The sequence below is a fragment of the Artemia sp. Qi Xiang Cuo genome, unplaced genomic scaffold (assembly GCF_049724085.1).
Source record: "Artemia sp. Qi Xiang Cuo unplaced genomic scaffold, ASM4972408v1 HiC_scaffold_23, whole genome shotgun sequence".
NCBI lineage: Eukaryota > Metazoa > Arthropoda > Branchiopoda > Anostraca > Artemiidae > Artemia > Artemia sp. Qi Xiang Cuo.
In genome coordinates, this window is record NW_028297432.1 from 6,794,505 (window position 1) to 6,811,534 (window position 17,030).

Below are 17,030 nucleotides of genomic sequence, written 5' to 3' on the forward strand. Positions count from 1 at the left end.
GTATAGAACTACCGTTTTTAATGGAAGAATCCTCAAAAACTGTAATGAGATTAGCCAATTTTGGAATTTGTGGCAAGTCAACGAAATATCTTGGAAAGGATTTAATGCGAATCTTTATACTATCATCATCACTTGGATAAAACACAGATTTTATCCGGGAAAGTCCTAAAATAAAAAAGATATAATGATTGAAGACTAATAATGACTTTTAACTACTTCAAAGCATATTTTATCTTAACACAGTTGAAAGCACATGCTCAACTCCTTCTGCAGTCAAAGGCGTTAGAAACCTAATTATCAAATTTAATAAGAGGGTGCAGAAATTAAAAACCATATTTTTGATGTAGATATTTTTGAAGTGCAGTTGTTGATTTTGATTTACAATAACTTTTCATGGTAAAAAAGGAAAATACAACTTTTAACTTGTTCTGTTAGCTTTTTTTTTTTAGTAAATTTTCCAAGCCAATAACTATTAGGTTGGAAAATTTGGCTTAAATTCTCTAATTAAAACTTTAAAAAGGGTTTTATTGCTCAAGACACTACAAGCTTAGCCCTATAATATATATGTCATTATATTGTTCAAAAAGGTTATGTTTAACTATTTTTACTTTTCGGGCTTCAAGAATGTGACAATAGATCTATAATTAGATCTAAAAAAGATATTATGTAATAATATTGTGTTTATCAATTCAAAAATTTACTAAAAATTTAGTAATTACCTTCTAAAGAATTTATCATTCAAATCTAAAGTGAACTTCAAGCAATTTAGAAAGCATTTCCAGACAAATATGGCCAGATTTTTTTTTAATATCCACTAAGTATAGATATATTTGTTTCAAATAATTCTGAAAAATCAATCAATTGTTAAGCTAACTAAGATAGACCATCTTTCTACGACCCACTTAGAACAAGGTCTAAATTTGCCTTCAATTACTTTTTAATCAAAATATTGTTTCAGCATCTATGCTAATGTTAGTATGAAACCAATTTCATTTGTTAACTTTAATTCTTCAAATAAACTTGAAGACGTTTATACAATAATGAAAAAAAAATATCCCTATTCAATTGATTTTTCATAAATCATGGTTGCAGTGACAGCTGTAACTAAGTCAGAGTACAAGATATTAAATTAGCCTGAAACCCTTCAAAATGGCTTCAAATAATCCACAGGAAGTTTGTTGTCCAACCTTTTCAATGGTGCCTTTCATAATCCAATAATTGCTTCTGTTGCCAATTGCATCTTGAGCTCTTAAAGAGGCCCTGAAGGTCTTTTATAGGAATTATGAAAGAGCATAAAAAGTATCAAATGATGTATCTAATTTCATTCTAGTAAATTATATGGTCCACTGCAAAGTTACCATGAAATTTACCCACCCCACCCTAATGTGTAAATAAATATATCCTGAATTGTTGACAACAAAGTTCCAAATTCCAAAATTCAGTGCTACTTTTGTTGACAGCATTAAATAACTTGAAACATTAGGAAAACAGTTTATATTTGTGTTGCCCAATAAATGAGGTTTGATTGTTATAAATAAGTCTTTTTGGAATATATTACTCTTGAGCAACTTATTTATAAACTAGTGATATGTTTTTAACAGCTTTTCAGTAACTTAACTACTGTTGATAACGTCTTTTTGTGGTTACAAAAATGAAATACCTGTCGGGCTCCTTTAGGGGCTCAAGATACCATTTTTAACAGACGCAATTATTGAATTATGAAAAAGCATAAAAAAAGCATCAAATGATGTTTTCACTTTCATCCTAGCTAAATTAATGTGCCACCTGTAAATTTACCTTATTGGCTACTGTCTGAGATTAGGCTGGTTGGGGTTTGCTTGCAACTTTTTTGATTTTTTTTTTTTGTTAAGACAAAATGCATATCAAATAAGAATAATTTAATTTTTATGGTGTTTTATATTAGCTTTTTGATCCTTGGCCTATATTTAGGATCCTCAAGGATGGAGTGCATTTGTAAGCAAATTGTTTCTTCTAAGCAATTTAGAAAAAGCATAAAAAACATAACTGATAAATGCTTTTACCTTGTCTCTAGGTCAGTTATGGAATCTTGTTGGCTATCCAATATATTCAGGCTATAAAAGTTTGTTTCTCAACATTTAAACTTTGACAAAAGTTATCCCTTGCCTTAGTCGTTGTTCAGATCTCAGTGTGATTACATCTAAAATCGGATATCATTTCGTAACAACAATTGGCTTGGTGACATATAATCCTCTTCCACAGTTACCAATAATTAGTAGACTTAGAATTGATTATATCTGTGAATATCATTCTTTGAAATCTGTTGAAAACTTAATTAAATGGAGACTTTTGTATACTAATAGTATCTTGAAAAAGTGGTGCATTCAACTACACCAACAATGCTATAAATTTAGAGATTTTTGGCATATAATTTAGTTCATAAAGTGCTGGGAATAGGATGATTTCGGTGTCCCATATAAATTATCAATTGGAATTATACTAATGATTCTTAGTGACGTTCAGTGAGGACGCGGGGAACGGTAATAGACATTTTTTTAGCAAGCAGGAGTGCAAACCTTGGACTTGCCGCTCCGGGTTATGTTGAAGATCCTATTTCCAATCGTGCTGTTTCCCGTCTAAAGAGGCTTTAAATCTCTGCCGTTTGTGCCATTATGTCAAAACCTATGAAATATGTTTGCCCAGAGTGTAAACTACGCGCCGCTAGTGGCACAGTTCAGTGCAGTCAGTGTCAACTGTGGCTACATCCCAAGTGCGCAGGGATTGAAATTGAGGAGAGAAAACTACAGAGTGAGTGGTACTACTTAGACTGCCAGTCCTCCCTTCCTCTGAATCATCCTTTGAAATCACCGATGTCACTATACTCCCTACCCCCTGGCACTAAATTACTACGAAGTATCCCCAAGTCTACCCTAAAAGTTACTACCCCAAAGACAGTTTCCAAAAACCAAGCTTCCCAAGCCCTTCCGTGTGCTGACTGTGAAAAGTATACCAAACAGCTGGGTTCCATCCAAGAAAAATATGGTACAATTTTAAAAAATCAATCAAGGCGTGAAGTGACTATAGTCGATTTGCAAAAACAAGTTGACAGATTTGCTCTAAAAGACAAAAATGATCTAAAAAAAGGAAACGACCTACTCCATGACCGTGATTTGGAATTAAAAAAGGTGGGTGAAGAAATCAACTCCCGTAATTCCCGCTATCTTGCTATGCAAGATACTGGTCTTTGTATAGTGTTTAATTAGCACGTAAGGTGTGTAATTATCTATAATTACATAGCATGTGTAATATCAAAAATAGTATTGCGTGTGTAATTATCTATCCCCAACTTTCAGGATCATGTTGCTGCAAGTACTCTTTGCTCAAATACTTGCAAAACTATTGTATTCTGATTTAATATTTTATATATCGAATTGTGATTTTATCTACAAATATATGTATATAAGACAAATTCTCTTACCCTCAAATGAATCAAAGAAAATGCAGAAATTATATTTGTTTTAGCCTAAAGTGTTCATCAGGATTCACTATTAAGTATGCCGACTAGGAAAAGTTGCATTGCTGATTTTTAATATGTTGTTACTGGGTGCTAGTACTATGCATACGCATAGTTTCTCCTTTTATGGAATTAATTTAAAAAAAGTTTTCCACAAGACAAGAATGAGTAAAAATAAAGTCAAATAATCTTCTAAGCATAATATTACCACAAATCACTATCAATAAGTAAATGAAAATAAACGAACAGAAATTACAAAAAACAACCGAGTCAAACTCAAAACAAGCAAAAATTAACATGAGTAGGGCTGATAACCCCTATGCCTTCCAAAGACCAGTTCACAATTTGTGCTTCACTGAAAAAAAAAACAAAAAAACAAACAAATGACCGTGGATTGTCAGTTAAATTGATCTATACTGATATATCTTCGTTAAGGTTTTGATAATTTTTCATTTATAAAAGTAAGAAATTTTTTAGCTAACTAAAAATTTTAATCAGATGTATTTCGGGATAATACACGAGGTATGGGGAGGGGATATCCACCCTCTGATCACTTTGAATCTTAAAAAAGGCACTAGAGCTTCTGATCACTAATCCAATGAGCCCCCTCCGAAGTTTATTCTATCACCCTATCTATATATATATACCTAATATACCCCCTTGGCATAACTTACAACCCTTGCCCAGAGGGCTCTGGGCGGTTTTCATCCTCACAGACGTAATTTCCGGAGCTTTGAATAATGTTGAACAAAATAGCTATCTAAAAATTTGGATTGGATGGGTTTGGGGAAATGGTTGGCTTAGGAGTGTGGTTAGTTTCCCTCCAATCACTTTCGACTATTAAAAAGGGCACTAGCCCTTTCCATTTCCAATCGAATGAGCTCTTTTCGAAGTTTTTAAGACAACAAATGGGTCACATCAAAATTTCTATCAGATGCATTTAGGAAAAACATGAGGTGTTGGGGAGTATCCTCCATCCGATCACTCTGAATCTTGAAAAGCGGACTAGAACTTCTGATTACCAATCCAATAAACCCCTTCCGAAGTTTATACGATCACACTATCTATATATTCCTTTTATGCAGCCTGGACATAACTTACAACCCTTGCCTTGAGGGCTGTAGGGGGGTTGTCATCCTCAAGAACATAATTTCCGGATCTTTCATCTACGTTGAACAAAATGGCTATCTCAAATTTTTGACTGAATGTGTGGGGAAATGGTGGGCGTGGGAGGGGGGTTAGTTGCCCTCCAATCACTTTCGATTATTAAAAAGGGCATTAGCAGTTTGAATTTGCAATCGAATGAGCACTTTTCGAAGTTTACGACAAGTCCTTCGATACGAAGTGCGCCTAGCCTAAGACAAAAAAAAAATAAAAATAAATAATACATTGTGCCCACAGCGCTCTTTACTTAGGCAGCGCTATTGCACTGCCCAAGATTATTTCCACCTAAAACCTTAATAGGATTGGACTAATATAAATCTTTTCTGAATCACATTGAGTTTGTTAATACCTTACAGAAAACTTATGCTTCTTTAATCCATTAAACTAAAACTAATTTTAAACGTTATCAACTACTTTGGGTTTTATTGTTGTGTATGGAAATCAAAAATATCTTTTGTTCATCTAAAACTAATAAATTAATATTTGTCAAATAAATTTTTTATGAAAAAAAGGAATTTTAATGTAGGCTTCTGCTATGGCTGAATCTAAACAGATAAAAGAAGAGTTCAATTTTTTTCTGTAATTTACCTGCTGGTGTCTAGCTCAAAAATTTGACAAACAAAAACAAACTCCTGGAACTTTCTTTGCTTGGAACAAACAATGTCTTATAGATCTTGTTCAGTTGAACTATAGTTTGATTAATTGCAAATTCAAATTTTCTTCTTTTTTTCTTAATAGGTGAACGCTTTTTAAATTATTTCAATTTTAAAACTGGTGAAAAAGGTGGTAATAACCAAAATTTAGTGATGTAATCTTTAGATTATCACTCTTGAGTTTGTTCAAGGCTCTTGTTTTACTGCCCTTTTAAATTTTGCTATCTATTTTGTTTTTGTTGCTTTCTTGGGTTTGGGAGCTTCTTTGTTTCAGAGTAATTTGTTGAGATTGTTTTTTTTATAGCATTTTAGGGTTTCTTTTCCTTGTTATATTTATTTTTTATTGTAGGTGTTGAAGGTCCTTCAATAAGTGCTGCCACAACCCTAATGGAAACCTCAAATTCTTCTCTATCACCAGGACATCAAATTCTCTCTGAGGGTGTTTCACCCAGGATGTCCACATCACTTCTAGAATTTGACTCCCAGGAAGTGGGTATTGACGACGGAGGTATAATTAAACGAATAATGTTTCTGAATTAGTGTTTAATCAGAATTTTTTTTTTTTTTTGCTAAGATAAAGCATGAAACATTACATAAAGCTTTAAATAGCGTTATTGAAAGATTTTACTTCCATAAAAAGTTTTACTAAAAGCGTTAAACACAAAGCGATTGTTAGATTTAACGTTGAGAGCATTATTTAAGCAGGCTAAAGTTGCACAATGTCAGCAAAGTGCAGATTGATTTGCCATTCTAGTCTTTATTGAGCGAGTATAAATATGTTTCTATTCAGAAAAATTAACTACTGGATATGAAAATCTGTGAATAAAACTCTAAATTTGCGAAATCAGTTTCGTAACAATCAAGTTTATCGCTCTTAAATTTGTTCCGACCTCTTGTTATGTCTAGTTTTATAAGTTTGTAGACTGGTGAATTATTCAGACAATCTTATTGTTCATTCATTTTCTATTTGTTAATTCTTTTTATTTTGTAGAAGCTGAAGCTGCTTCAGCAATTGATACTGAAACAATGAGAGAAACTTCTAGTTATATTCTGTCATCTGAGCATCAAAATCGACCTTTGGGTATTTCATTGAATATATCATCTGAATCAGACTTACAGGAACTGGATAGAAATGACCAAGGTATATTTGAAATTATTAGTGGTACTTTAAAATTAAGGATAGTTTTATTGAAAGTTTTTTCCTACCTAACAAACGTTCTTCGCGTTTTTGTATTTGAATAGTATTGCCAAAAGTATTTTTGTCATTCAAATAGATAATTAAATAGTATTCCCAAAAGTCTATATTAAGACTTAGTTTGCATTTCGGCTTGAAGGCAAGTGCATCAAAGGAATTTAAATGCACAATACTGAAACAGGTCTTGAGTCTCTCAACATTTTTTTTTTTTTTTTTTTTTTATTCCAATATTCACGGCGCCATGTACTTCAAAGTATCTGATATGTCGCTATTCATTTACCTCTTTCAATGGCCTCGAGGTTTTAAATGTCTATTGAACCTTCTTTTGAAGGTGTCAACAGAGGGATTTGCAGGGATAATATCCCCAGGAAGATCGTTCCAGATAGAAGTGCAATGCCGGATGAAGATGTTCCTCAAGTACTCGGTTTTCGGCGTATCCTCCTTTAGATAATTGGACCGAGTTGTGTGCCTTCGTGTCTGCCTTGTCGGCTGGACAAAGGGGGGCACAATTCGAGAGAGCTCGTCTGAGGGAGGCGAATTCATGTACTTGTAGAAAACAGCCATCTAAAAACTTTCTTTTTAAGTAACTAGAAAGTTACACTAGCCAAGTAGAGGTGGAGTTTGTTTTTTTACTTTGCTGATTTTTCTAAAAATTTTCTGTGCAACACCAATTTTCTCCCGAACATGATATAGCTTAAGAGAAATAACTTCACTTTTAATTCTATTTCTGAACAGGAATAGTTGAAGCCATTTTCGTTTGGAGTAGTTCAAGACTATTTAAGTGGCAACGATGGGATAAAAATGTAGACTGGTTTAAGGGAATACAAAGACAACAAAAAAGAAGAAAGACAAAATTGAAATGAAATATAAAAGAGAAAATAAATGAAAGAAGGACAAAATCAAAACTCAAATGCGGTTCATGCTATTGCTCCCATTTTCAGCTCATCTGAGGTTAAAAGCTCCTATGGCAGTTATTGCGCTCTCTTTCGTCGATTTTTATTCCAAGTGAACGCAGATTATTTGAAAAAGATGGGGAGGGGGGGGGGGAAACCACATCATTCAACATTGGTTTTCAGATTTATTGCATGCCCATTGTAATAACTCTTTCAAAATTGTATTTTTTAAGTAAAACTGTCAAACAAACTTGTACAGAAAACATTAAAGGAAATGGGATTTTCTTGTGAGGGTGAAAAGAGGGAGGCTTTGAAGAGGTTGAGATGAAGAAGGAGCCTGTGTAGCTGTTGGCCTCAGGCTGTGTTGGCATGTGGTGAGATGTTAGTAGTGGTACTCTTGTAGACTCAGAAAATTACATATATCACATTTGTATGTCTTTCTTATAACTGACTCCCCCCACTGCCCACTGCCCGCTTATGCTTTGCTATACCCACGGAGTGTACGTTTCGTCGTTCAGTTTAATATTACTTAAATCATAAATCATACAAAAATATTCTCGAATGATATGGAGAAAGATAGATGTTAAGTTTTGAAGCTGACAAAGATAATTTTTATTATCCTTAATCTAATTATCCTATGAGATTGAACTAATTAAATTTTTTTTTTCATTTAATAATTAAAGCAACTGGATAGAACCAGTGCAAGACAATGTAGATCCCAATCTTTTAATACTTTTTGAATGTTTTACTTTCACTCACATTTGTTATTAGAGCCCGACTGATATGGATTATTTGGGTCCAATATAGATACCGATAATTCGGTGTCGTACCGATAGAATTTGCCGATAAATTTCCTCTGAAAAAAAAAATTCTGAAGTTTAAACGCTGTATTCTCTGCCCACATGCATGCTAACGTGTATCACCCCGGTCTATTACAATCCAAAGAACAGCCTCAATAATTCACTGTGAATTCCAGATAATGCAAAAAAGATTTATTTAGAAAAGATTTAGAAACACAATTAAACCAAATAAAGTTTTAGTCTCGATGGCAGACAGCAAAGATAATTTTGAGCATGTTTTTCTAGTTTCTTGAAATGACTGCTGTTCTTTTGTCACCAATCTAACGGACAGCTTTTTTTCATGTCAATGACAGCCTCACTCATGTACCTTTCCAGTAGCTGATCAACATTATCTTCTGACTCTGCTTCCTCACTTGTTGAAGTCGCAAGTATGTTGTGAAACAGGCAATCAATCAAACTTGATGTGCCTACTTTCTTTTGTTTGGATACAGGGATCCAGCTAGGGTTCTAAGTTTGGAGGGGGGATTTAAAGAATGTGTCGACAAAATCATCCAGTATGCCGACAAATGCGGATACAAGCCAAGTTTCCAAGGTAAATAGGTAAATTTTCCAAGGTTTCGGCACGTAGCGCCAATACACTGGAACCCCTTCCCTCCCCCTTAGTTATGCCCCTGACTAGATATTATGGTTTTAAGTGGTTGAATCTTGGGATTTTTCACCCACGCAAATGAACATTCATTAAACAGATATTTATAGTTGATTTTATTCTTTTTAGTTGTTTTGGTGGTTTTGGGTTTGTTTGTTTTTAGTTGTTTAGACGTTTTTGAAATCACCATACATTTTGAAGATTGATGCATCAGGTGTGTAATGACAACTGCCGCTATTCTACCACCACAATCAGACTTAGCTGATTGCTCTGTCCCCAAGGACTGGACAAGCAAAATGACCTGAGGAAAATCTGGTGCGATCTACTGGATAAGTTGTAAATATAAGACTCAATATTTATTTCCCGTAAGCCTATAATGTCTGTGACCCTCATATTGGTCTGATAATGTTATTCGGGCCCTAATTGTTATAATCTCAATTTCTGTGTGTTTATTATTTTATTAGTTTTAGTAAAGAAATTTAATTCTTTTTTTTTTCACTACAGGGGTGACGCATTCTATTTTGTGCAGCTCTGATGGTGTGAGTCATCCAATACTCTTAGGCCCAAAACCAATCATTATGGTGAAAAAACTGACAGAGAAGGCTATTGAAGAACTTACAGTGGGAATCTGGCGATGCGGCTCCTGTGGAAAAGCAGAGAAATCTCTTTTGATTTTAGATCTTCACATTGACACTGGTTGTGAAGAGCTTTCACCAATAGAGTGTGATATCTGCCCCGCAGTAGTTCGTGAATACAGCAATTTTGTTGTTCATTTTATGGAACACCAAATGGGAGGGACAAGGAGATGTGGCATTTGTTTAAGAGAATCTATTGGTGATATGAGACAACATCTAGTGTTACAAGGTCACATTTCACCAAAGATATCTGAACTAGACCTGCAGGAAAATGAATCGCTAGTCTTTTCACAGAATTCGTCAGCAAGCGGCTACTCTAATTCAATAAAATTGGAATCTGATGAAAAAAGTTTAGACGATCAAAAAACATACTTGCTCAGTAAAAAGAATAGGAAATTAGAAAGACATAAAAGTATACACACAGAAAAAAACATATATGAATGTAATCTATGTAAGAAATGCTTTTCATCTCCAAGCATTTTGAAAAAGCATCATTTTGTGCATACAGGTGAGAGGCCATTTAAATGTGATATATGTAAGAAAGGCTTTTCTCAATCAGGTAATTTGAAGAACCATCAAATAGAGCATACAGGTGAAAGACCATTTAAATGTGACATATGTAAAAAATGTTTTCCTTCACCAAGCAATTTGAATAGGCACCAAATAATGCATACAGGTGACAGACCATTTAAATGTGAGATATGTAAGAAATGCTTTTCTTCATCAAACCATTTGAAAAAGCATCAAATAGTGCATACAGGTGAGAGTCCATTTAAATGTGACATATGTAGGAAATATTTTGCTTCATCAAGCCATTTGAAAAAACACCAAATAGTGCATACAGGTGAGAGGCCATTTGCATGTGAGATATGTAAGAAATGCTTTTCTTCGTCAAGTCTTTTGAAAAAGCATCAAATAGTGCATACAGGTGAGAGACCATTTAAATGTGAGATATGTATGAAATGCTTTACTTCATCAGGTAATTTGAAAAAGCACCCAACAGTGCATACAGGTGAGACTCCATTTAAATGTGAAATTTGTAGGAAATACTTTGCCTCATCAAGCAATTTGAAGAAGCACCCAACTGTGCATACAGGTGAAAGCCCATTTAAGTGTGAGATATGTAAGAAATGCTTTTCTTCTTCAAGGCATTTGAACAGGCACCAAATAGTGCATACAGGTGAGAGACCATTTAAATGTGAGATATGTATGAAATGCTTTTCTCAATTAAGCCATTTGAATAGGCATCAAAGAGTCCATGCAGGTGAGAAACGATTCAAATGTAATTTATGCAAGAAAACGTTTTCAGAGAAATCGGCCGTGAAATATCACCTAACAACCCATTCTAGGAAGAAGTCTGATATTTAATAGTTGACAACAAAAACTTTGGAAGGAATAGTGATTTTCGTTGACAGAAGTTGAAATAGACGTTTAAGAATTAAAGCGGTTGCATGCAAGCTAATTCTCAGATCTCAACTAACTCTTTGCTATCTGTATTAATGAAAATTTCGGGTTTTTCCGATTTTTTGACAAGTAAGGCTGGATCTTCATCCAAGAACTCTTGCATTTGTAAAAGTACACAAACAGAGCAAGTGTTTATTTTCTTGTTGCCTAGGGCCTGTTTTCCCGCCTAGTTTCTAGGACCTGGTAAAATATCTTCTTAAATGGGTAATTTCAACTCAAATAGAACTTGTCAGTTTTCAAAACCCATGATTATTAGGATGTTGAAGTATCCAACCGTTTAACAAAAAAAGCAAGGTCCTGTGGTTCTTACCTTAGCGCAAAAAAAAGAAATGAAAAGTATTTGTTTGTAAATGAATTAGGTTCAAAAATGTCAAAAAGCTTTATTTTTTGAATGGCTTGAAAACTACAAAAAAAAAGTAGTCAATCAAAATAAAGCGTTAATAGTCAATTATATTGAGAAATTGCTACATATACAAGCTATTTTATATCTGCCAATTTTCTTCATGTTTTTCTCTGACTTAAAAAGTTGTTCTTTTGATAATAACTTTTTTGGCGTTGTTTTCATATTCATTGAAAACACTAAGCAGTTTATTGCTCGAAGAAAAAATTAAGAAATATCAAATTGGTCTCAAGGAATACACTATCCTTAAGACGGTGTGAGTGGATGGTGTTGTAGATTAATTTGACTAGATATTCGACTATTTGTGCCCCACTATAATTATTGTTTGCAACACTAGAGTCTTATTACATAATCGAATGTCACTTTATCTATACTACTTGGGGAAAAGGATATAAAGGCAAAAGTCGGGCATAAGACAATTCAGTTTAAAGTCCATGGTAAATTTGTGTCATCACAAGGAAGTCAGGTTAAGCTGAGTTGAACTGAGTCCTTACAAACTCTGAGGGAAGAACCAAGAGCAATTTTGAAATCCCTTTTTTGAATATTCTCAATCTTAGAAGCCGGATCTTTGGTGACACTAGTTACAAATAATACTAAATCTTCTAAGTTTGGAAAATGATTTTAGCAAGAAGCTAGTAGATTTAATTATTTCAGATGCCAGGTCACTAAGGGTAATGTTTTAGTGGATCCAAGGTCACTTTTTAAGCACAAAAAAACTGTTTGTCTTTCTTGACAACATAATAATGTTTAACTACAAAACTTCATCTCAAATCAGTTTTACAACTGCAACTAAAAAGTCTATTTTCTGGATTAGGTTGAATTTTTCAGTATTTTTTAGCCAGCCAAGTAGACACCGAATTTTCTTGAGAGGGGGCTTTTGAAAATTTGCCAATAATTATTTGTTTAATCCAATTGTTTCAAACATACACCCAGGGGACAAATTGACAGAACAGCGAACTCTTGTCAGCTCTGAAATTCTTCCATCCACTATGAAGTACAGAATATCTGATTACATGGAATATACAAAATACAAGATGTCTGCGATTTCTTTTGGCATCGACAGTGGCATCAACACATAATTGATCTGTGTGCTAAAAACAAACGAATGCACTGGCTTTTCTATTTGAATTGAATGCTGTTTCCACAATCCGGCACTCTTGACATTGGAACTCTAGAACGTGCTGTTTGACTTCTTGAAAGAGAGTGAATGCCTGAAAGAAATTTGAATGTGAACTTGAATTGCTTGGATGCATAATATGACAAACCAAAGATACTTTTCTTTATTTCTAGAATAAGCAAGAACTGGATATCTATTGTTGCCAGAAACTTCAGAGTAGTCTTCTGTTGAAATGCTTTTGTCTGATATAAGTCTTAGTGTTTGTAGATTGACACCTTAATGCCACCAGATCTACTGGACAGATAGAATGCGTCATTAGGCTAGTGCAAACTAAAGGGCACTAGTTCAAACTGCCATTACTGATCTCCATTCCTTGACTGGCAGTGCTGATCTTCATAACAGATGAGAGCCAATACCTTAAGTGTGTGTCAGCTAGCCCCTCAATCCTCTTTTCTTCGAGTTCTTGTTGGGTTCTAAGAAAAATTCATTTTATATTTGAATCATATTTTTTATGTCAAATTGCTTTGATATGGCTTACTAAACTGATATACTATTTGAGTTACCCTTACTCTATGCCTGTCCACGTTAGTTCTGCCCTTAGATGGATAATAGTTTATCATAAACAAATGAAATTAATCATTTCTATACAACTTCGAAAAAGTTACGCCAGTTTTACCTCTCACAGCCACTATCTGTCTTGGCTTTACTCTAATTAGCCATTGCTTGGCACTCAAGCCTTTCATCACTTCCACAAAGTTAATCAAATTCAAAAATCAACAGACTCGAAATCTTCCTTTGTGGAAATTTCATTTTCCATGGAGGAGAAAAGCAGATTTCTTGGCATTATTTGAAGAAATGATCAGACAATAAACAATCAAAAGACATATTTTTTCAAATAATAAGGAGCAATATTAAAATTAAAAGAATGGATTCTGTATATGAGACGGGCTGCTCCCTCCTCAATACTTCGCCTTTTACGCTTAATATTGACATTTTGTCCCACTTCCTTAAGAGCGACTCATGAAATATTACTTTAATTAAAATCAGAAGGTTTTGTAAAAGTACTGAAACTTTAATGTGAAGAGCGAGGGATTGAAACACAGGCAACTCCCTACATATATGGAACAATTTTTGTTCGTTTTAACTTGAATGTTGCTCCTTACTTTGAGTTAAAATTTTTTTTTATTTTATTTAATATAATAGACAGGGGGGGACTCCCCTGTCCCATTTTAATTTCCGCGCCTGAGACGAAATTAAGGGTCAGCACCCTTCCTCAAAACCCATTGGCCATAGAAAATCGCTGAAAAGCTTGTAAGAGTGAAGCATAAATAATTTTTTTTTCTCATTAATTTGAATTAAATGGATTATGTTGAGCTCACTCAAAGCTTCTGGTTAAACTTTGGATTGCTTATTATAAGCTGAATTAAGTCCATAAATTTGTACTAGTAATGGAAAAAGTAAAAAAATATGCTGGTAGCTGACATGAACAGTTGTTTTGTTATGTTGTTAGTTTTCGTTAATGTTTTTTTGTCGAATAGATACATTCAATGTTCCCCCAACTTAATCCACTTAATTGCTCTAATTTACAACTCGTGTCTTCAGTGGATTTGAGAGGGCTGAAACCGTCTCCCTCACATGTCGAGTGTTGGAAAAATATGCTTTAAATATTACATATACTGTTGTATTTTGATACATTCATATGTTTATTAGAATTTTCCGGCCTAATCTGCCTACTCGAGTAATTTAAGGGGTGACCGGTGTTGATGCACAAAAAGCATACAATTCAACTTGGATAATAGGTGGCTTCGAAAATTAACGGGTTTTAAAAGGAATGACGTACATTTATTAAGGCAGTGTTTTCATGTCTCTCTGTTAAGGGTCGTTACTTCGATGAATAATTTCCGGGTTACCGATTCTGAATTTTTTTCCAGAAAATTAAAAAGCAGAAATTACTTAATCTAGTGGCAAGAATCTGTAACATTTTAGCAAGAATCTAACATTTAGCAAACTCTTACAGATGACTAGTTGTCATCAAGAATGTGGGGTTTGACTAGTAAGAAGGGAGTAAGAATTGGTGGAAGTTTTCAAATGAATAGATTGGAGCAAATGTTTATATGCAAAAGGCCTTGTACCTTGATGGAGGAAAAGTAAAATGAATTAGTCACAGGTGATTTTAAATAAACGGGTAATTTTAAGATATTAGGTTCATTTTGATTGAGGAAAATTTTATACGCGGGGAGAATTTTTCTGAGGGGGAACCGTCTGAGGAGGGATTTAGCTGACACAATAAATACTTGAGTAGCTAAAATAAACTTTCGTTAAAAACCAATTTCAAAACTTGATTTTTCATTGGGTTTGCCCAACTCCTTAAAAACTGAATCATTTTCTCATAAGCAAGGCCGTATTGAGAGGTGGTTTAAACCCTCTGGAATTTTTGTCAGACTCGTAGAAACTCAACTAAAATATATATAAACAAATTTTTATGTCTCCCCCCCCCCAAAAAAAAAGAACCAAACAGATACTGTCTTGCTTAGAAGTCACGCAATCAATTTTATTGGTCCCTCGATCTGTTGCGTAATTTTGTCAAAATCCTGGGGGGGGCAAAGTTGGAGCCAATTTTCCCAAATCAAATGGAAATGACAGTTAAAACTGAGAAATGTTACATATATTACCATAAAGACATAAATATATTAAAGGAAACTGCCTGTTTCTCTGGATACTTGTATTTTGCTGGCTTATCTTAGTGACAAGATTTTTTGCAGAAACTAAATTTCAGCTGGGCGGGCAAACTGAGGTCTAGGGGGGGGGGGGAAGCAAAATTGGGTGTAGAGGGACCAGTTACCACTCCTGTCCCATAGCAATTTACGACCCTACCTTCGATCCGTTAAGAAATGGCTTGCAGATTATGGTAATCGGCGGTACTTCTAAGCACCACAATTACTTTTTGAGCCTTGACTAAGTCCTAGTCTGTACTTTCTTCTTTTGTGACAGAAGCAATTGTACTCCTTACGAAATTGCGCATCGTTCTATGCATGAAGGGGTTAGGAAATTCATAAAGATGGGCCTTTCCTTTTATCTTTTGGCCCAGACTGACCTTCAACAAAAATGATTTTTTTTTTATTTTGGAAAAACTTACCACGGTTTTAGCATTATCTAGACAGGATAATTTCAATGACAAGGTCGGCTAAGAAGTATAAATTTATTTCCAGTATATAGTAATTACATACATATGTATAAATGCATTCATTTTCAGCATTTGACACTTTTTTTTAGTGTACGCAGTAAGTAAACATTAATTCCGAATTACATTATCTTTGAAGCCATGTATGCAGTTTTATTTACCCGTCAACTCGTTTAGAAATGGCTCTCGGATTGCCATATTATGAAATCTTCTTCCGTCCAGAATTTAGGGTAATAAAGCTTCCATACATAATTTTGATCTAGCCCCTATGCTACCATTGCTGAAACATAAAACACAAAACTCGAATACAAGAACTCCTCAAAAAGCAAACAAATACTTTTTTTCATTTGCCTGCCTCTATGGTAGGCCTACCCTATTTCTGTAGCTAAATTCGGTACTTGTGCACTGTCTGGTACCCACCGCTATAACTCTATCAAGGAAACCAGACACAAAACCGGACAAACGGGCATTTGCAATAGAGAAATGGAACGCAAAGCGTGGTTTCCATTGCGTTTACAATATTTAAACTGTTGTTTTTTGTGGTTTAGGGGGGGAGAGGTACCTTGGTTAGGTTACGTATTTAATATATGCTATGTTCTACCACCCACCCACCCCCCAACGTGCAAAAATATAGCCTAAATTTGTTTCTCAACTATTATATATTCATCCTATTTTTTTTTTATTAGCATTAACCAAACTTGACTTCTTTTGTGGGTACCATATTATGCACAAGTACCCTAAATTCTTAGACTTTGTAATAACCAATATTTAGATTTTCCCGTTATGACTAAACAAAATTTTAATCTATGAAAAAGGAGGGGAGGGGACTTGGTCAAGATACAAAAAACACACACAAGACAAATTAAAGGACCCCAATGGAAGGAGAATATAAAAGTTAAAGTCCAGGGACGGAATGCATGAAGCTGCTCCACCTCTCTTACTATGGACATATTCATTTGTATAAATTTGTCTCTGATTAGGATTATTTTTTGAAATTTGTTTTGAAAAAATAGTTTTCACCACACGATGATATGGAATCAGGTTTTTATTCATAGGAATAAGATCATTTTCATCATTTGTGTTAGTTGAATAAAAGCTTAATAAAGGTATGCTTCATCAAAAACTTGTAATTTATTTTAGTAAATCTGATGTGCATGTGTAATGTATCATATGTCATAATTAGTCAAATCGTTTTATGGCAGAAATTTATAGATTTCTCAGTTTTTTTTTATAGTGCTACTTTTTTTTAATTGTGTTAGAAGATTTTCATCAGATTTCTAGTGGATAGGTAATCTATTAAAATTGAATTTTTTGTAGGTTGAATGCAAAATTGTGCTCTCAGTTTTGATAATCCAACTTTCTTGTGCATTTTTTCTTTATTTTTTGCGC

At 34.1% G+C, this 17,030-nt stretch overlaps 1 protein-coding gene across 1 annotated transcript; it reads left to right on the top strand.

The window, feature by feature from the left end:
* Positions 1–5,569: 5,569 nt before the first annotated feature.
* On the top strand, positions 5,570–11,127 carry LOC148939008 (uncharacterized). Its single transcript, XM_089107400.1, has 4 exons — positions 5,570–5,818; positions 6,302–6,451; positions 9,349–9,954; positions 10,039–11,127. The coding sequence occupies exons 1-4, from the start codon at positions 5,698–5,700 to the stop codon at positions 10,845–10,847; spliced, it is 1,686 nt and encodes a 561-aa protein (XP_088963526.1). The 5' UTR covers positions 5,570–5,697; the 3' UTR covers positions 10,848–11,127.
* The last annotated feature ends 5,903 nt before the right edge of the window (positions 11,128–17,030 follow it).

Coding starts and splice junctions, on each gene's coding strand:
- LOC148939008 (XM_089107400.1), top strand. CDS start 5,698: ATGGAAACCTCAAATTCTTCTCTATCACCAGGACATCAAATTCTCTCT. Junction 5,819..6,301: donor AGTGGGTATTGACGACGGAG/GTATAATTAAAC, acceptor TTTATTTTGTAG/AAGCTGAAGCTGCTTCAGCA. Junction 6,452..9,348: donor ACTGGATAGAAATGACCAAG/GTATATTTGAAA, acceptor TTTTCACTACAG/GGGTGACGCATTCTATTTTG.